Below are 21408 nucleotides of genomic sequence, written 5' to 3'. Positions count from 1 at the left end.
GAGTCGCTTCACAAGTGGTGAAGCATGTCTGTAGATGTCTGTCTTTCTCTCCCCCTGTCTTCCCCTTCTCTCTCCATTTCTCTCTGTCCTATCCAACAATAACGACATCAATAACAGCAGCAATAATATCTACAACAATAAAACAACAAGGGCAACAAAAAGGAATAAATAATTTTTTTTTTAAATTAGTTGCAACTATTTGTACCAGTCTTTTTTTTTTAGGACATCTATAAATCCTAAACTTCACTCCCCTCCAGCTTCTGGTGTTTATAAAAGCCTTGACAGCTTTTAACCTATTAACAACCTCTGCCCATTTCTTAGTCCTTGTATGTCTAACTGTAAATCATTTGTCAGCCTTTTTATTTTCTTTTTTAAAGATTTTATTTATTTATTCATGAGAAAAATAGGAGGAGGGAGAGAAAGAACCAGACCACTCAAACTTTCTTTCTGTAGAAAAGGGAAATTCTGCTGAAAATCAGAGCCCAGAAATTTTTAGCTTGAGCTAATTCTGGTGCCAATAAACTCTGTTTTCCTACATCCCAGCTGTTGTGACTTTTGTCCAGATTCCCCCTTTACAACTTAATCATTATACCACCTCCCAGGTCCTCTACACTTATTTTACTTGAGCTCCTCAAACATCCTAATATAATAATAAATCAGAAAGGGCTGGGAAGGTAGCAAAGAGACTTTTATGCCTGATGCACCAAAAGTCCCAGGTTCAATCTCCAGAACCACTATAAGCCATAGCTGAGCAGTGGCTTGGTAAAAGAAAACAAACACTCACTATGGGCCTTATGTAAAGATCATGTGTGAATAAACTTTCTTGATTGCAGTCCAGGGGATCATGCAGTGGATAAAGTGTTGCACTCTCCAAGCATGAGGTCCCAGCAGAACATGTACCAAATTGATGCTCTGCTTCTCTCCACCTCTCTCTCTCTCTCTTCTCTCTATTATCTTTATTTATTGGCTAGAGACAACCAGAAATCGAGAAGGAAGGAGATGATAGAGAGGGAGAGAGATAGACACTAAAAAGAAAAAAAAAAGATATTTGTAAGTGGTAAATCATACAATGCACACAACTTTTAAAAAGAAAACAAAATTAAGAAAATAACTGTAAAAATTATACTAGTTCAGAACCATGAAAATGTACTTGACTGCTTTGCCATGCACACAACCCAGCTTTGAGTATGGCATGCTCCCAATGCACTGGAGGAAAGAGGGAAGGCTTCTCTATCTGAAAAAGTTGACCTAGAACCATGAAATCCTGTTGATGACTAAAAAAAAGACCTGAGTCTTTTTGGAAGGTCAAAATTAAAATGTAAACAACTCTAGAAGCATAGAATTTCATAGTAGAAAGAAAGGGATGTGAATATATAATCAAGCCAGCAATTTGTAAGCTTTTGGTTTTAGATTATATTCTTAAATCATTAAGCCCCCCAGAAAGCTTTTGCTTTGTTGGGTCTTACTTATTCTTATCATATTAGAAATTAACATTCAGATGTTGTAAGAATTTTTATTAATTCATTTGCAAATAATGAAAACGTATTAACAGAAATAACTTATTTTACCACCAGTTATCACTGAGACTCAGTGCCTATACAACTCCACCACTGCTGGTGGCCTTTTTTTTTTTTTTTAACTTTTTCTTTCTGTTTTGATAGAGGGTGAGAGCTAAGAAAAGAGAGGCACCTGCAGTACTTTTCTAACACTTGTGAAATTTTTCCCACTGCAGGTGGAGATCATGGTACCCTGTGTGATATATATAAAAACCCCACAAGATAGTGGTATTGTTTGTAATCTTTGCAAATTTCTTTAATACTTCCAATAGACATGAATTATCATACCTACTTTTGTATTTAATCTGTCCTAGTATCAATGTTACATAACCTCAGGAAAACTGCACTCATGACAGAATGACAGTAAAATAGGCAGTGTCTTAGTATCACCAAAGTAACTGCAATCTTAAGTTTCCTTAAATGGGTCTCAAGAACTATGACACTGGTGACAATGGTTTGAAAACACCTGCCCTAGACTAATCTCATTTAACACATGGATGATGGACCTCACAGAAATGGAGAAATTCAGAATTTTCTATTTGCCTAATTGCATGGACTGTTATATTTTAATAAAAAAAATTAATAAGACAGAGGAAAATCAACAACCTTGATAAATTCCACAACAGGAATATGGTGTTAGCACTTTAATTAAGACCTATATCTGACCTAAAATAATAAACAAACTCTAATGCATGAAAAACATTTAAAAAAAAAAAAAACCTTTACTGTCTGACTGGGAGAACTATGGTGAATACTGGGAATGGGGGGCACACAGAGCTTAGAGAGAGGGTGTGGAGACTTAGGCACACCCTGGGTGTGAGAATAGGCCCCTGACATCTTTTTGTAATTTTGTAAAACACTGTTATATCACAATAAAGAAAAAATGAAAAATGAAAAAAAATTGTACTGCCTGCTATTTCAGGCAAGCTGGTAATAGCACTGTATAGTCAATAGCAGAGAAATTAGGAAGATTACACACAGTATCACCATTTATCACATTTTCTGTGTAATACATAACACTCATACAACAGAATTCCTGAAAATTTACCACAAACACTGGCTGAAAGGGTGGTGGGTATACTAGGAGACTGGCAAATAAACTGGTGTTGTATGGAACATTTTAAACGAAAAGTTCTGAAAGGTAGATATTTTTCATTCTCTAACAAGATCTTATTTTGTAAAAAGAAATCGTGTTGACCTAAAGATGATTCCCTTTGTAGCCTACCAGGTGACCCAAATCTTCTTTAAAGGGATCATAACCTTGTTCTTTTAAACAGCGTAATGCCCAGAAAAGCTGGTCTAATGGAGGAAACTCTTCCCATGGAACCCATTGCCAACCTAGAAAAGAAGGACACCAAATCAACTGATTTAACTCAATAAGAGAATATTTACTTTGTCAAATTAATCTATATTCTACAATGTCTTATTACTAATGAAATATAGCAGTGCTACTATGCATTGCCTTGACTATCAAACATAATTTGTATTTGTAAAAAGATTTACTTCATAGGCAGAGAATAAGAGTCAGTCTCTCTCTCTACCCCTCTCTCTCAGCAGTGTTCAGCTCTGGCTATTGTGGTGCAGGGATTGAACTTGGACCTCTAGGGCCTGAAAGTCTACTTCATAAGCCACTATACTGTTACACTGATCAAGTTTAATATTTTTAAATTAGGACCGGGTGGTGCCACACCTGGTTAAGTGCACACATTATAGTGCTCAAGAACCTGGGTTCAAGCTCCCAGTCCCCACCTGCAGGGGGAAAGTTTCAGGAGTAGTAAAGCAGGGCTGCAGGTGTCTCCCCCCCCCCCCCCGGACTCATTCCCTCCCTCCCCTTCCCTCTCAATTTCTGGCTGTCTCTATCCAATAAAGATAATAAAAGTGTTTTTTAATATATATTTAAATTAGCTATTTTTCTCATGGAGTTTTATTAAATTTGAAGAAAAATAACACAAAGCCTTTAGAACAATGCTTAGCATACACTAAGTAATAATCTGTTGTCATTAAAGCTTTCAGAGCATTATATTCAAATAGTAGGTAACAGAAAACTGCTTTGACAGGTTAGTCACTCTCTAAAAAAATAAAAATCACTTCTCTTTTGCACAGATGAGGAAATGGAGGAAGGCACATTCTATGTTCTGCTTAAATCACAGGCTGGAATAAAATTAAGCACTAATAATAAAACGAAATGTTTTTGAGTATGTATTTACTGTGTTGACTAGATTGTTTATATTCATTAATTCATTTTTATCTTTCTAACAGGACAGTATTTAACTATGATTACAGATGAAAAAAAGAGGCTCAGACATGACTGTAACCTGCCCCAGGTCACAAAGCTCTATACTTCAGAAGAGTCTAAGTGGAAGAGCCATGGTTCAAAATAAGAGTCAGTATTCTGCTATCTTATTTGTATGCTTCCAGGATTTAAATAGATTTTGATTTCTATCTCCTTCATATAGCATCATAATGCAGTCTTTCTTTAGATGATGCATTACCTTCAGTTCTTCTTCTAACGTTTGCCCAATTACCTTTAGTGAAAATGCATCATTATCACTTTCTTCCTGTGGCTGGGAAAGTGGTTCAACCAGCAGAGTATAGGGTATTCATGCCTGAGGTTCCCAATTTGATGCCTGGAGTTCCCACGTGCTGGAGTGGAGCTCCAGCTTCCATCTCATTATTATTATTTTCTTTCTTTCTCTCCTCTCTGCCTTGTGTGAACCTCTCTTTCATATGTGATAAGTTAGTGTCTTAAATATATCATCTTTAAATAATAAACAAAAAAATATGAGTCAATATAAATAAAATAAAAACAATACATCTTTTGAAAAACAAGTAATTTTCTTACTTTCATTTTTTTCAGGCTCTACATTCTTTGGTTCTGGATCATGAGTAGTGTCCACCTCTCCTTTCATTAATACAGTGACATAATGATAATTCTCTTCCACCAGGAAAGAATTAACAACTGAAGCAAATCGAACATTTTTCAGGTAAAGAGCTGCTTCTTCCCAGGTTTCCCTTTGAGCACACTCTTCCCAGGTTTCACTGAAAAACAGGAGCATACCATTGTTTTCAGTTCCAATTATTAGCTTTTATTTATTTATTTATTTTATGGTATGAATTCTTAATTAGAATTTTCAGTGCAAAGCAGAAAGAACTGTAAAACTGGAAGGCAGCTATGCTCACCACTATACCAACAACGCAGAACTGTAAAATTGGCTCATGCTTTAATGCAATTAGTCAACAGCCCGGCCTCTGACATTTTATATATCCTATACCTAATTATCTGAAGACCAAAAGGACTTCATACTGAACACAAAGATGTGTATTTAGTCATTAGCACTAGTTCACATGTCTGCAAGTGACATGCAATCAGGAGGCAGTTAAGACCACTGGTTTTGGAGTCAGATCTAGCTTTATGCTGGAAGTTCTTTCTACCTTAGACAAGTAAAAAAAATAAACAAATAAAAGAGATCATGCTACTTTCTCTCAGGGTTGTTTTAAGTATGTCAAAAAGCAGACCATATCTTTTTTTTTTTTTGCCTCCAGGGTTATTGCTGGGGCACAGTGCCTACACTACAAATCCACTGCTCCTGGTGGCTTTTTGTTATTGTTGTCGTTTTACTGGATAGGGCAGAAAGAAATTAAAGAGGGAGAAGTAGATAGAGAGGAGGAGAGAAAGCTAGACACCTCCAGACCTGTTTCACTGCTTGTGAGATGACAACTCCCCCCCCCCCCGCCCCCACACGAGTCCTTGTGCTGGTACTATGTGTGTTTAAAATGGTGTGCCACTGCCCGGCCCCCAGACCATATCTTTCTTATAGTCTCAAGTGAGGACAGCAGACAATAAACACCTTTGAATTTTAAAAAGTACTGTAAAAAAAAAAAAAAAAAAAACAGATGCTAGGACCAGCAAAATAGCTCACTTGAAAAACATATACAGGTTCAAACCAGATCCCAACCCACTGAAGGAAGCTATCACACAGGAGAAGGTGGAGAGACCAAAGCAATGGTCCTGTACCCTTTCCCCACAACAGGGGAGAGAGAAATTCTGATCAAAATGTGATTTACTTTTATGACAAAAAAAGTGACAAGAACAGAATTGGTAGTATAAGACAATGGATTAAGGAAATATAACCACTTCCTGATAGTTTCCCATCAAATTTAGCATACTTTATATTTCAGTTAAAGATAAGTGAACATCCCACACCTATGGACATCTAATCTTTGACAAAGGTGCCCAGACTATTAAATGGGGAAAGCAGAGTCTCTTGAACAAATGGTGTGGAAAAAATTGGTTGAAACATGCAGAAGAATGAAACTGAACCACTGTATTTCACCAAATATAAAAGTAAATTCCAAGTAGATCAAGGACTTGGATGTTAGACCAGAAACTATCAGATACTTAGAGGAAAATATTGGCAGAACTCTTTTCCGCATACATTTTAAAGACATCTTCAATGAAACAAATCCAATTACAAAGAAGACTAAGGCAAGTATAAACCTATGGGACTACATCAAATTAAAAAGCTTCTGCACAGCAAAAGAAACCACTACCCAAACCAAGAGACCCCTCACAGAATGGAAGATCTTTACACGCCATACATCAGATAAGAGTTTAATAACCAACATATATAAAGAGCTTGCCAAACTCAACAACAAGACAACAAATAACCCCATCCCAAAATGGGGGGAAGACTTGGACAGAATAGTCACCACAGAAGCGATCCAAAAGGCCGAGAAACACATGAAAAAATGCTCCAAGTCTCTGATTGTCAGTGAAACGCAAATAAAGACAACAATGACATACCACTTCACTCCTGTGAGGATGTCATACATCAGAAAAGGTTAACAGCAGCAAATGCTAGAAAGGGTGTGGGGTCAAAAGAACCCTCCTACACTGCTGGTGGGATTGTAAATTGGTCCAACCTCTGTGGAGAACAGTCTGGAGAACTCTCAGAAGGCTAGAAATGGACCTACCCTATGATCCTGCTTTTCCTCTCCTGGGGATATATCCTAAGGAACCCAACACATCCATCCAAAAAGATCTGTGTACACATATGTTCTTAGCAGCACAATTTGTAATAGCCAAAACCTGGAAGAAACCCAGGTGTCCAACAACAGATGAGTGGCTGAGCAAGTTATGGTATAAATACACAATGGAATACTACTCAGCTACTAAAATGGTGACTTCATCGTTTTCAGCTGATCTTGGATGGAGCTTGAAGAAATCATGTTAAGTGAAACAAGTCAGAAACAGAAGGATGAATATAGGATGATCTCACTCTCAGGCAGAAGTTGAAAAACAAGATCAGACAAGAAAACACAAGTAGAACCTGAAATGGAATTGGCATATCACACCAAAGTAAAAGACTCTGGGGTGGGCGGGTAGGGAGAATACAGGTCCAAGAAGGATGACAGAGGACCTAGTGGGAGTTGTATTGTTATATGGAAAATTGGGGAATGTTATGCATGTATTGTATTTACTGTTGAATGTAAAACATTAATTCCCCAATAAAGAAATTTAAAAAAAAAAGATAAGTGAACATGGGGCTGGGTGGTGGCACACCTGGTTGAGTGCACACATTACAGTGCACAAGAACCCAGGTTCAAGTCCCTGGTCCCCACCTGCAGGGGGAAAGCTTCAGGAGTGGTGAAGGCTGCAAGTGTCTTTCTGCCTCTCTTCCTCTCTATCTTCCCTCCCCCTATACATTTTTGTCTCTATTCACTAAAAATAAATTTAAAAAATAAATAAGATTAAATAAATAATAAATAAGATTTAAAAATAAATACAAAGATATGTGAACATAAAGATAAAAAATATACCCGAAGAGTTAAGTATAATATCAAGCACTTAGTAAAAATAATATTACCTCATTTTTAAAAAATATTTTTATTTATTTATTATTGGACAGAGACAGAGAAATTGAGAGGGAATGGGAGGTAGAACGGAAAAGAGACACCTGCAGCCCTGTTCCATCACTCGTGAAGCTCCCTCCTACAGGACAGGGGGGTTCAAATCTGGGTCCTTGAGCACTGTAATGTGTGCACTTAACCAGGTGCACCACTCCCAGGCTTCAAATCACCTCATTATTGGCTATTGTCATTCAATATGAGTCAGGACTCCAGACCTTTGTCATATATTAAGATAATTTTATATAGTCGTTGTCTAGAAATTATTCCATATTGGGGCTTAGTTCATAATCTAAACTTGTCTATTGCCCACCACCAACAATAAGTACATTTTGGTATACTTGTCTGGGCAATTTGATTCTTTTTTTTTTTTTTACCAGAGCATGGCTCAGCTCTGGCTGATGGTGGTACAAGGGATTGAACCTGGTGACTTTGGAGCCTCAGGCATGTAAGTCTGTTTGTATTATGCTATCTAACCCTGGCCAATAGGATTCTTTTTAAACATGATGTAATTACTTGTTACAGAGAGTGAGAGAGACCACCAGAGTATCACTTGGTATATAGGGTGCTAAGGATCAAACTTCTGACCTCATGCTTGAGATTCCAACACTAATTATAAAGGCAGTAGGATCAAGCCTGCTTTTTTCTTTTTTTTTTTTTTTGGAAAAGGACATCTTTTTTAATATTTTATTTTTATTTTTAATAAAGAGAAATTAAGGGGGGTGGGTGGTGGCACATTTGGTTAAGCACACCTAGGTGCAAGGACCTAGGTTTGAGGCCCTGGTACCCACCTACAGGGGAAAAGCTTTGCAAGTGGTAAATCAGGGCTGCAGGTGTCTCTCTGTCTCTCCCCTTCCTCTCAATTTCTGGCTGTCTATCCAATAAATAAAAATAAAGATAATTTTTAAAAATTCAACTTAAAAAAAAAAGAAAAATTATGGGCAAGGAAGATAAGACAGGGAGACAGCTGCCACACCTCATGACTCATGAAGTTTCCCCCTGTAGATGGGGAATGAGGGTTTGAACCTGAGTCCTTGTGCTTTGTAGGTGCTTGACAATTCAGTGACTGTTCTTGATGTTTACATTTAAATTTTTTTTTTTCGTTTATTGGATAGAGACAGAAACTGAGATGGAAGGGGGATGTAGAAGGGAAGTGACAGTGGTCTGGGAGGTGGCACAGTGGATAAAGCACTGGATTCTCAAGCACGAGATCCTAAATTCAATCCCCATCAGCACATGTACCAGAGTGATGTCTGGTTCTCTCTCTCTCTCTCTCATTCTACCCTTCTCATTAATTTTTTTTTTTATTTTTAACCAGAGCACTGCTCAGCTCTGGCTTATGGTGGTGCGGGGGATTGAACCTGGGACTCTGGAGCCTCAGGCATGAGGGTCTCTTTGCATAACCATTATGCTATCTACCCGCGCCCAATAAATATTTTTAAAAGGGGGGGCAGGGAGAGACAGAGGGACACATCTTTGAGCTCATAATATATGGGCTCAATCAAGTGTACCCCTACCTGGCCACTCATGTATGTTTTAAACTTCTTGTACTAAAGAAAACAAACATGTGCTAAGTCAAGAACGCTCTTGAGGCTGCTGATCTGCTGTGGACTTGAACCCAATTCTCACTCCAGATGTTATGATTTAGCACAACCCCAGGCCTTTCTACCCCTGGTGAACTGGGCAACTTTAGTTGCTGGTCTGATAAAACATCAAACCCCAGAATGTCAAAGTAGAGAGGGTCTTAAGAGGAGTTAGTCCAAATTCCCCATTTAAAAGATGAAGAAACTGAGGCCCACAGCGTATCACCACCCTATGTGCTCAGCGAGGTTCAAGTCCCTGGTCCCAACCTGCAGATGGAAAGGAAACCTCAAGAGTCATGAAGCAGTGTGTGTGTGTGTGTGTGTGTGTGTGTCCGTCCATTCACTCTCAATTTCTTTTTCTATTCAAAAATAAAAGTATCTGTACAGGTGTGGGGGGGAGGGGGGTCCTTCACTCTCAATGCCTATTTCTATTCAAAGATAAAAGTAACTATCTGGGAGTCGGGCTGTAGCGCAGCGGGTTAAGCGCAGGTGGCGCAAAGCACAAGGACCGGCATAAGGATCCCGGTTCGAGCCCCCGGCTCCCCACCTGCAGGGGAGTCACTTCACAGGCGGTGAAGCAGGTCTGCAGGTGTCTGTCTTTCTCTCCTCCTCTCTGTCTTCCCCTCCTCTCTCCATTTCTCTCTGTCCTATCCAACAACGACAACAACAATAATAACTACAACAATAAAACAACAAGGGCGACAAAAGGGAATAAATAAATAAAATTTAAAAAAAATAAAAATAAAAAAGTAACTATCTGTACAGGCACGGCCAGAAGGTGGCGCAGTGGCCACAGAGCTGGACTTGCAACCCTGAGGAGCTGAGTTCCACCCCCAGCAATGCATGTACCAGTACAGTGATGCTCTGCCTTTCTATCACTAATAGATATTTGTAAATTAAAAAAAGTACGTTTAAGTCACAGGCAAATATTTTCACGGTCAAATCTAAACTCGAGGTTTATACACAGCCGGTTTAGCGCCACCTCGCAGCCGGTGCCTAGGCTATGCCGCCCGCCTGCAGGCTGGGAGGGAAGCGTGAGAAAGGACCCCTGGGCATGGCCGCCCAGCCGCAAAACAGGAGGAGGGCGTGAGAAAAGGCGCAAAGACGGCGCGTGCGTACGCAGGACGTGAGCGGGTTATCCACGCGCACGCTCCGCTTTCCCGGGGTCGACCCCGCCGCAGCTCACCCGAACTCCAAATGGCCTCCGGGAAGTTGGAATCGGCCAGCTCCAACTGACCCTTTCCTCTTTCCCAGAAGGATACACCGAGGATGCTTGCTGCTAGTCACTACGACTCCGACTCCGACTCCGGGCCGTCGTCTAGGTGACTCCACGCTGGCCGTCATGATCCGGTGGGAGCCGGCGGATTGCAACAGGAAGTGACGTCAACCCGCCCCTTCCGCCAGTGAGCGCCTTGAGCAGCTGGGAGCGCTAGATTCAAAGTGCCTTTCTCTCCCCCTTCTGCCTTCCCCTCCTCTCGCAATTTCTCTCTGTCCTATCCAACAACAACGACATCAAAAATAATTACAACAATAAAACAAGGGCAACAAAAGGGAATAAATAAATAAATAAATATTTTTAAACTAGTTATTTGATACAAGAAATGTAAACATCTTGCCATAGTTAACTTACCAAATTAAAATAACCAAGTTTTGTTGGTGTTCTTTGAGTTTGAGCATGTTCTTTATACCTATAGAAAATTTAGTTAACATTGGGATAAATATTATAAAGCCGTCTAAGATCTTGTGCCCAAGTCCTAAGATTGTGGCCTGGGACATGGCACAGGGGTCCAGTGTGCCGGATTTGCAAGCGCAATCCTAGGTATTACAAGTGCCAGAGTACATGCAAAACAAAGTAACCTAAGAATCTCACTTTTCAACAGATAAATATAAAACGATGGCTAAAATCCATTTTCTATCATATATCTATCATATATCACTACTATAGAGATTGCATGATGTTATTTTTTTTTATGCAGTGAGATATTCAGAAAGGCTATTTTTGTTCAGCTCATTAATAGATCCAGTCATCTGTTGATGAATATTAAGGCTGGTTCCATAGTTAGTTTATAGTGACCATAGTGAAGCTATGAACATAAGAGGTGCACATATCCTTTTGTATAAGGGTTTTTGTGTGAGAAAGTTTATTAAAAAACCCATAGAACAGCTCAGGATATAGTATGGTTGAGACAACAATGGAATTTCAAGCATGAGGTCCTGAGTTCAATCCCCAGAACTGCATGTGTTCTTGAACTCCCATTTCTTTCTCATTAATAAAAATAAATAAATCTTAAAAATAGAAATTGCCAAGTTGATCCTAAAATCAATATGGAAATGCAAAGAACTAGAATAATTAAAGCAATTAAAACATTCTATTGATTTAATAATGATCAGTAAGACGATAGGATAAGAGGGGTACAATTCCACACAATTCCCACCACCAGAACTCTGTATCCAATCCCCTGCACTGCAAGCTTTCTTATCCTTTATCCTTCTGGGAGGATGGACCCAGGATCATTGGTAGCTGAAAAGCATAAAGATATAAAACAGAAAAAATTGTTAAATAATCAGGAACCTAAAGGTAAGAATAGAACAGGCAAGATTTGGGGTCTTCATGTTGGAATGAGTTAGGAAGTCTATTTTAGGTATATTTCAAGGGGCCTATGATCTTACCAATTTTTGCCTGAGCCTGACAGCTAACATGCAGGTGGGTTAAAGGTATTGTCTGGGAAGATGGTGTCAAGAGTCGGAAATAGGGCTAGAAAACTGGACCAGGGAAGAGAGTAGCTTCCAAATATGGGGAAAGTATATAAATACTGTTAACTGTAAACACTATTGATCTGATGTGGGGCCCATATTCAGCACAAGAGCTTTTGTAACCTCTGCATCCTTGTAGGTCTGAGCTCACATTCTGTGGTCATAGCTAGGAACATTCTAGGCTCCACTCATTTCAGTACATTGGGTGGCAGAGTATTTTGACCCAGCCTCCCTTTGGAAAGTGGGGCAGTTCCCACCATTGTTATTCCACATTGAGGATGAGGTCCTGTAGAGGCCCACAAGAGGGTCCACAATGCTGTTCCTGATGGAAATGACCAGTGATGGTAGAAAGAGGTCTCTTTTAGAGGCCTATGCCCATCAAATTTATGTGGGATTCCTAGGATTCCCTGACTAGGGCCCCAAATGATGGGGTGGCCTGGCAGTGACCAGAAGAACCATCATTAAAGTATTCCAGTCTCTTGCCCCTATCCAGATTAAAACAATTTTTAAGGAAAAAAATTGAGAATCAAAAAGATAGCTCACTTGGATATTGCAATTGCTTTGTTATTCATGCAACTCAGGTTTGAGCCTGGCTTCCACCACTATAATGAAGAAAACATGGGTACTGTGATGTCTTTCCCTTCTGTCTCCTTCTCTCCCTTTCTGTCTGGAAAGTTCAACCCAGAGTAGTAAAGCACCCACTAGTAAATGATGACTAGAAGGGAGAGGAGGAGGAGAAAGGGAAGAATAATTCATTTGGAAGCTTCATGCCACTTGATTTAATAGAGTAAAGCCACAATAATCATGAGACTTTGAAAAACATAGATACAGAGGGGCAAGGTAGTAGGACACCTGGTAGAGTACACTTTATAGGGCTCAAGGACTTGGGTTCAAGTCCTCAGTCTCCACCTGCGGGAGTGAAATAATACTACAGGTGCTCTCTATTTTCCTTTCCTTCAAAAAAAAAAAAATGAGGGCCAGGCAGTGACACAGCTGGTTGAGTGCTGAAGGACCCAGATTCAAGTCCTTGGTTCCCACCTCTAGGGAGAAAGCTTCATGAGCAGTGAAGCTGTGCTGCAGGTGTCCCTCTTGCTCTCTGTCCCTCCCCTCCTCTGTCTCTCTCCATCTCCATCCAAAAAAATAAATTAAATAAATAAATAAATGAAATAAAATTGAATTAGATTTTTTAAAAAGAATGAGGAAAAAATGTAGACACAAGTCAGTAAACAGAATAAAGCCAAAAATAGGGTTGAGGAGACAGCACAATGATTATGCAAAAAGCCGTTCATGCCTGGGGCACCAAAGGTCCCAAGTTCAATCCCTAGCACTGTCATAAGCCAGAACTGAATAGTGTTCTGTTAAAAAAAATAGACCTACATATTTATAGTTATTTGACTTTGAAAAATGTGTATGGATTGGGAGATAGATAACATAATGATTATGCAAAGAAATTCATGGCTGAGGCTCCAAAATTCCCAGCTTCAGTCCCCTGCACCACCATAAACCAGAATTGAGCAGTGCTCTGGTTAAAAAAATAAAATCTATAAAAAAAGAGAAAATTTTGGGGTGGGAATAGATAGCATAATGGTTATGCAAAAAGACTCTCATGCCTGAGGCTCTGAAGTCCCTGTACCACCAAAAGCCAGAGCTGATCTGGTAAAAAGAAAAGAAAAATTTGAATGAGCATTTGAACAGATTAAAGATAATATTTTAATACAAATAGTGATGCAACAATTGGCACACAAATGTAAAATAGTAAAACTTTGCTCTCTACCTGGCTCCATATAGTATAATGAACTATAAATGACTCGGAGACCTAAATTAAAGTACCTAACGTAAAATACTAGATTTTTTTAGAGAGAAACATAAGAAATTAGTGCAGCCTATTATGTTCCTAGCCATGATCACAGAATGTGAGCTTAAACCTACAGGGATACAGAGGTTACATGGGCTCCTGTGCTGAATATGGGTCCCAGATCAAATCGATGGGGTTTGCAGTTAACAATGTTTATATACTTTCCTCATATTTGGGAGCTACTCTCCCCTGATACAGCTTTCTAGTCCTTTTTCCAACTATGACACCAACTCCCCAGACAATAACCTGGGTCCACCTGCATATTAGGTTTCAGGCTCAGGCAAAAACTAGTAAAGTCATGGGCCCTTTGGAATATACCTAAAATAGACCTACCAGCTTTTTCCAAAACAGTGACCCCAAATCTTCATCTGCAATATTCTTGCCTTTAGTTTCATGATTAATCAACAGTTTGTTCTGCTTTATATTAACTCTTTTTTAACTACCAGGTTCCAGATGATACCATGATGCCAACCTGACTTCCTTGGGCAGAGGACCCCCACCCTGTGTCCTGGAGCCCCACCTCCTCAGATCCCTGCCCCACTAGGGAAAGAGAGAGATGGGCTGGGAGTATGGATCGACCTGCCAACGTCCATGTTCAGTGGAGAAGTGGACCCGAACTGCCCCTGCGGCTACAGACAGACTATGACCCACATAGTCAACGACTGCCACCTCTCCAGATTCAAAGGAGGTCTCGAAACTTTACATCAGGCTCAACCTGACACTGTTAAATGGCTACGGAAGAAGGGCAAACGCTAGAAGAAGAAGAAGTGGAGAAGCAATTACAGAAGTCAAACCTTCCACCTTCTGGACCCCATAATGATTCTGCATCCATACTCCCAGAGGGATAAAGAATAAGGAAGCTATTAAGGGAGGGGATTGGATATAGAGTTCTGGTGGTGGGAATTGTGTGGAATTGTACCCCTCTTATCCTATGGTCTTGTCAATAGTTCCATTTTATAAATAAAAATTAAAAGAGTGGATCTTTAGCAATACTGGGATTGGTAGGAATTCAACATATAAATGCAATTTTAACAATTTCAAAGAGAATACTTTTTAATTTTGTTGAAGTGAAATTGTCAGCATTTCTTTTTTATGGATCATGGCTTTGGTGTCATAGCTAAGAAATATGTGTGTCTAATCCAAGACCCTAAAGACTTGCTCTATTTTTTAAAATTTTTATTACCTTTATTTATTTATTGCATAGAGATAGCCAGAAATCTACAGGGAAGGGGGAGAGAGGCAGAGAGACACCTGGCAGCACTGCTTCACCATTCACAAAGCTTTCCCCCTGCAGGCGGGGACCAGGAACCGGAACCTGGGTTCTTGCGCATTGTAACCTGTGCGCTCAAATTTTTCTTAACATTTTATTTATTTACTAATGAGAGGGATAGGAAGAGAGAGATATCATTCTGATACATGTTCTTCTGGGGCTCAGCCTCAGGATCTCATGCTTGAGAGTCCAGCACTGTGCCACCTCCCGGCCTACCTTGATATATTTTTTATAAGATTTCATTAATTTATTTAATCCCCTCTCTCTCTCTCTCTCTCTCTCTCTCTCTCTCTCTCTATTTTGCCTCCAGGGTTATTGCTAGAGCTTGGTGCCTGTACTACGAATCCACTGCTCCTGGAGGCCATTTTTTTCCATTTTTGTTGCCCTTGTTGTTGTCATTATTGTTACCGTTGTTATCACTGTTGTTGCTGTTGGATAGGACAGAGAGAAATGGAGAGAAGAGGGGATACAGAGAAGGAGACAGAAAGATAGACACCTTCAGCTCTGCTTCACCACTTGTGAGGCGACCCCTCTGCAAGTGGGGAGCTGGGGGGGGAGGACAAACCGGGATCCTTAAGCCGGTCCTTGTGCTTTGCACCACCTGCGCTTAACTCGCTGTGCTACCGCCCCGACCCCCTAATTTTCTCTTTTTAATTTGCTAGGACAGAAGGAATTTGTGAGGGGAGGGAGACACAGAAGGAGAGAAAAATAGAGATACCTGTAATACTACTTCACAGCTTGTGAAACTTCCTATTTTCAAGTGGGGACCAGAGACTTGAACTCAGATCTGTGTACACTGTATCATGAGCACTAAACCAGGTGTGCCAAATATTTGTTTTTTTCGTTCATGAGAAAGATAGGAAGGGGCAGGGGCAGAAAAAAAAAAAAAAGATAGGAGGAAAGAGATAAAGAGAACCAGGCATCACTCTGACACATCTAGTGTTGGTGATCAAATTCCAGATGCTACCATGATGCCAACCAGACAACCCCACCAATGTGTCCTGGAGCCCCACTTTCCCAGAGCCCTGCCCCACTAGGGAAAGAGAGACCGCCTGGGAAGCACTTGCAGAAGCCAGACCTTCCACCTTCTGCACCCTATAATGACCCTGGGTCCATACTCCCAGAGGGATAAGGAATAGGAGAGCTATCAGGGGAGGGGATGGGATATGGAGCTCTGATGGTGGGAATTGTACTCCTCTTATCCTATGATTTTATCAGTGTTTCCTTTTTATAAATAAGAAAATAAATAAAAAAGAATAGTAATCTCTACAGACTTACTTTCTGCATTGCCTTAACCTAGAGTTAGGGGGAAAAGGGCTCCTCCTCTTATCAGATCTTACTGGATTTGTGCAACTTGAACTCTTAGGGAATGATGTTCAAGATCACAGACAATACTGTTAGGGAAAGTACACTATTTTTAAAATGTAGTTAGAACTTGAAGGTAGTTGGTGAGTAGATTGTGACATTCAGAAGTCAGTGGTTAGCAGGCACTATGAAGCATGGGTTCCTATATTGTGTTGTACATTCAGCTGGGTGTATCACTGCCCAGCCCAATAAATAAATCTTTAAAAAAAAATTACGTAGTAGTCCGGGAGGTGGCACAGTGGCTAAAGCATCGGACTTTCAAGCATGAGGTCCTGAGTTCAATCCCTGGCAGCACATGTACCAGAGTGATGTCTGGCTCTTTCTCTCTCCTCCTATGTTTCTCATTAATAAATAAATAAATAAAAACAACAAGGGCAACAAAAGGAAATAGATAAATATTTTTTTAAAAAAATAATAATTATGTAGTGACTGGGGATACAGCATAATGCTTATGCAAAAGACTGTCGTATCTGAGGTTCCAAAGTTCCAGATTCTGTCCCCGGCACCATCATAAGTCTAAGCTGAGCAGTGCTCTGGTCTTTCTGCGTGTCTCTTTCTCATTAAAAGATTAAATAAAAATCTAAAAATAATTATTTAAGATAATAATGCATACCTGAATAAGATTGTGTCTATATCAACATAACAAAAATAATTTTAATATATTTAGGCAAACTAGAATCTAACAATTTTCCCCCAAATCTCTATGTATGTAAAAAGGTGACATGATTCACATAGAACACAAATGGTGGGAGTCTGCGGTAGCGCAGCGGGTTAAGCGCACCTGGAGCAGAGCGCAAGGACCAGCTTAAGGATCCGGGTTGGAGCCCCCGGCTCCCCACCTGCAGGGGAGTCACTTCACAGGCGGTGAAGCAGGTCTGCAAGTGTCTTTCTCTCTCCCTCTCCAGTCACTCTTCCCTCTCAATTTCTCTCTGTCCTGTCAAGTAAAAAAAAAAAAAAAATTAAAAAAAAAAAAGAACACAAATGGTTTTAAAAAGAAAAACATTGGGGGTCGGTAGGCGGCACAGTGGGTTAAGCGCATGTGGCGCAAAGCGCAAGGACCGGTGTAAGGATCCCGGTTGGAGCCCCCGGCTCCCCACCTGCAGGGGAGTCGCTTCACAGACGGTGAAGCAGGTCTGCAGGTGTCTGTCTTTCTCTCCCCTTCTTTGTCTTCCCCTCCTCTCTCCATTTCTCTCTGTCCTATCCAACAACGAACAACATCAACAATGGCAATAATAATAACCACAACGAGGCTACAACAACAAGGGCAACAAAAGGGGGAAAAATGGCCTCCAGGAGCGGTGGATTCATGGTGCAGGCACCGAGCCCAGCAATAACCATGGAGGTAAATAAATAAATAAATAAATAAGAAAAGAAAAACATGGTCTGGGAGGTGGCACAATGGATAAAACATTGGACTCTCAAGCTTGAGGTCTTGAGTTCCATCCCTGGCAACACATGTACCAGAGTGATGTCTGGTTTTGTCTCTCTCTCTCTCTCTCTCTCCTCCTGTCTTTCTCATAAATAAATAAAATATTTTAAACACACACACACACACACCAACCAGATGTTTATACGCCCTACAAGAGAAATATATACCTACTTAGATAGTATGTATTATAGTTAGAGAATTCACATATAAAAAGATGCAGGATCCTCATCTAGTTGAACAAGTTGAACTAGAGCTGTTAACAGAACTATTTATTGCCACATCTCCTTTCTAGTTTATCCAGAGTCCTGCCCCACTTTTTTTTTTTAATATTTTACTTATTCATGAAGAAGATAGGCAGAGAGAGAGAAAGAACAAGATATCATTCATATACTGCCAGGGATTGAACTTGGGACTTCATGCTTGAGAGTCTTATGCTTTATCCACTGTTCCACCTCCCAGACTATTCCCCTGCCCCATTCTTTACCAGAAGTACACCATTCACTTCCTTCCTATCCATATAGAAATATTACACAGTCAGCCTGGAGAGGGGCTAGAGTTTTCTCCCAACTGGCTACTTTGTCTGATTCCATATATCCTTATATATTTTCTCAAGGTTTTATTTATTTTAATGAGAGAGCAATTCAGATAGACCTAGAGAGAAACCCAGGTCAGCTCTGGCTTATAGTGGTGCTGGGGACTGAACTGGGATCTCAGAGCCTCAGGCATGAAAGCATTTTACTTTATATAACCATTATACTGTCTCCCCAGCTCCTACATACTATTATTTTTACTTTCATTTTTTGCCTTCAGGGTTATCGCTGGGGCTAGAGGCCTACACTATAAATCCACTGCTCCTGTGGCCATTTAAACATTTTTTTTGGATAGGACAAAGAGAAATTGAGAGGGGAAGGAGAGGGAGAGAGAAAGATAGATACCTGCAGAGCTGCTTTACTGCTTGTGAAGTGACCCCCTGCAGGTGGCGCCTGGGGATTGGACTGGGATCTTTGTATCGGTCCTTATGCTTCGTACTATGTGTGCTTAACCCAGTGCACCACTGCCCCCCTCATGATATTATTTTTAATGACAACCTATTGATTTAATATATTGCCTATACTTCTTATATTTATTTATAATTACTGAATACATTTTTTAGTAAATGCTTACCTGATGTTATTTCACATTTAACACTAAAACTAGGAAAATTACTAGCAGTGACTTTATAAGAATATTTTATTCATTTATTGGATAGAGACAGAGAACCTGAAATGGAAGTTGGAAATGGGGAGAAAGAGAGAGAGACATGTGCAGCACTGCTTCGTCACTCCTGAGAACCTGGGTCCTTGTGCCTGGTAATATAGTTAGGCTAAAAGATGGAATGCTGCAGCTAAAGTAAAGTGGTCCAGGGCCAGGAGATAGCTCACCCAGTGGGGTGTGACCTTACTATGTATGAAGCCCTGGGTTTTAGACCCAGGAACTTTGGCAACATAAAGGCATTATATATTCAAAGAAGCAAGTGTCACATTGCCAACCTCCTTCCTAGGGGACTACTGTGTACATATCATGTATTCATCATATAATTCCTATTTTACCAATTGTTAGTATTTTGGATTTTATGTGTTATTTGGTATGACTTGGTAGTTATTTGATAGACTTGTTATTTGGGGAGGGTCTGAGAATATTCACATTTTTTGTTCTATATGAATGGTAATTGCTTCCTAACTTTATACCTTTTTTAAAAATATATTTATTTCCTTTTGTTGCCCTTGTTGTTTTATTGTTGTTGTTATTGTTAGATAGGACAGAGAGAAATGGAGAGAGGAGGAGAAGACAGAGAAGGGGAGAAAAAGATAGACACCCACAGACCTGCTTCACTGCCTGTGAAGCGACTCCCCTGCAGGCGGAGAGCCAGGAGCTCGAACCAGGATCCTTATGCCGGCCCCTGTGCTTTGTGCCACGTGCACTTAACCTGCTGTGCTGCACCCGACTCCCACTTTATGCCTTTTAACATATGAAATTGTTATGGTAAACTTCTACTTACAAATAGCAGGGAAACCTGTATTTTATAACCTATTCCCATCAAGTCTAAATCACCACTTTTACCTAAAAACCAAGCCAATAAAGAAGCAAAATTATCAAACAAAAGGGATAAACAATTTGGGTCATGGCCAGTTCAACTGCTCTTATTAAGCTGTGCTCCTCATCTGCAAAGCACACATTTTAAGTTTTTGTTATGTACTCATTGATATGGGTAGCTGGGTTGTGTCTGCTCCCCAGTAGAGTATCAGTCATGTGAGAGTTATGTCATGCTTTGTTTTTGCTTTGCTGTCATTTCCTTAGATGTCTAGATCTACAGCTCCTAGGGAAGAATTGACAGTCAATAGTTTTTTATTGAACCCCTTCATTCATTAAATATTTTATTTCTTACTAAATGTTCTCACTCTGTTAAGCACCAGAGATCAAGAATATGACTGTGCCTTCAAGAAGCACATGTCTAAGAGGGAAACAGCATGGTGGTTTCAGTACAATGTGATCTACTTCAGCCAGGGAGAGAAAAAAGTGATGAAACAGTTGGAGGCAGCTTGAAAAGGGTTCCAAGAAGTGTTGCTCTTTCTATAGAGTCATAGAAGGAGTTGCCCAGTGAGTGATGGGGAAGAAAGGAAAGAACATATGCAGTGGCCCAGTGGCACAACATTTAGTTATGGGACTGGGAATAGTTCACTTGGATAGTGTGCTGCTTTGCCGTATGTGCGATCCTGGTTCAAGGCCTTACTACATTGAAGGAAGTATTGGTGTTGTGTTATATTCTCTTTCACTCTTTCTGCCTCTCTGTCTCTAAATAGTTAAATAAATAACTACTTAATTGTGGTATACCTTTATTCCAAACAGTTCATTAAGTCTCCAGAGCTTGTATGGATGTGGATGATACTGGGAGATGAAACTTTTTTTTTATGTATAAAAAGGAAACACTGACAAAGCCACAGGATAAGAGGGGTACAACTCCACACAGTTCCCACCACCAGAACTCTGTATCCCATCCCCTCCCCTGATAGCTTTCCTACTCTTTAACCCTCTGGGACTATAGACCCAAGGTCATTGTGGGATGCAGAAGGTGGAAGGTCTGGCTTCTGTAACTGATTCCCTGCTGAACATGGGCTTTAACATGTAGATACATGCTACCAGCATACTACCAGCCTGTCTCTCTCTTTCCCTGGTGGGGTGGGGTTCTGGGGAATCTGAGCTCCAGGACACATTGGTGTGGTTGTCTGTCTAGGGAAGTCTAGTTGGCATCATGCTAGCATCTGAAACCTGGTGGCTGAAAAGAGAGTTAACATATAAAGCCAAACAATTGTTGACTAATCATGAACCTAAACACTGGAGTAGTCCAGATGGAGAGTTGGGGAGCCCTTCATTTTGTAGATAGCTAGTAGCCATATTTTAGTTATATTCCAAAGGGCTTGTGGCTCTACTAGCTTGTTTTTTTCCTCTCAAGCCTGAAATCTGATATGCAGATGGATCCTAGTTATTGTCTGGGTTGATGATGTCATGACTGGAAAAAGGACCAGAAAGCTGCATCTATCTGGGAAGAGAGTAGCTCCCAAATATGGGAAAGGTGTATACATATTGTTGAACTTAAACCCCACTGATTTGATCTGATCTGGGGCCGATACTCAGATTAGGAGCTTATGTGA

The 21408-nt window shown here is 40.2% G+C and overlaps 1 protein-coding gene across 1 annotated transcript; it reads right to left on the bottom strand.

Moving 5' to 3' along the window:
- Positions 1 to 1499: 1499 nt before the first annotated feature.
- Positions 1500 to 10429, bottom strand: NUDT15 (nudix hydrolase 15). The gene is made up of 3 exons (XM_007521219.3): positions 10233 to 10429; positions 4399 to 4595; positions 1500 to 2894 (listed from the first exon to the last, which is right to left on the bottom strand). Exons 1-3 carry the CDS (start codon positions 10388 to 10390, stop codon positions 2755 to 2757), a joined length of 495 nt encoding a protein of 164 aa, XP_007521281.1. The 5' UTR covers positions 10391 to 10429; the 3' UTR covers positions 1500 to 2754.
- Positions 10430 to 21408: the final 10979 nt, after the last annotated feature.

Source organism: Erinaceus europaeus, chromosome 7 (assembly GCF_950295315.1).
Source record: "Erinaceus europaeus chromosome 7, mEriEur2.1, whole genome shotgun sequence".
Taxonomy (NCBI): Eukaryota; Metazoa; Chordata; class Mammalia; order Eulipotyphla; family Erinaceidae; genus Erinaceus; species Erinaceus europaeus.
This window is presented reverse-complemented; position numbering and strand designations above follow the sequence as displayed.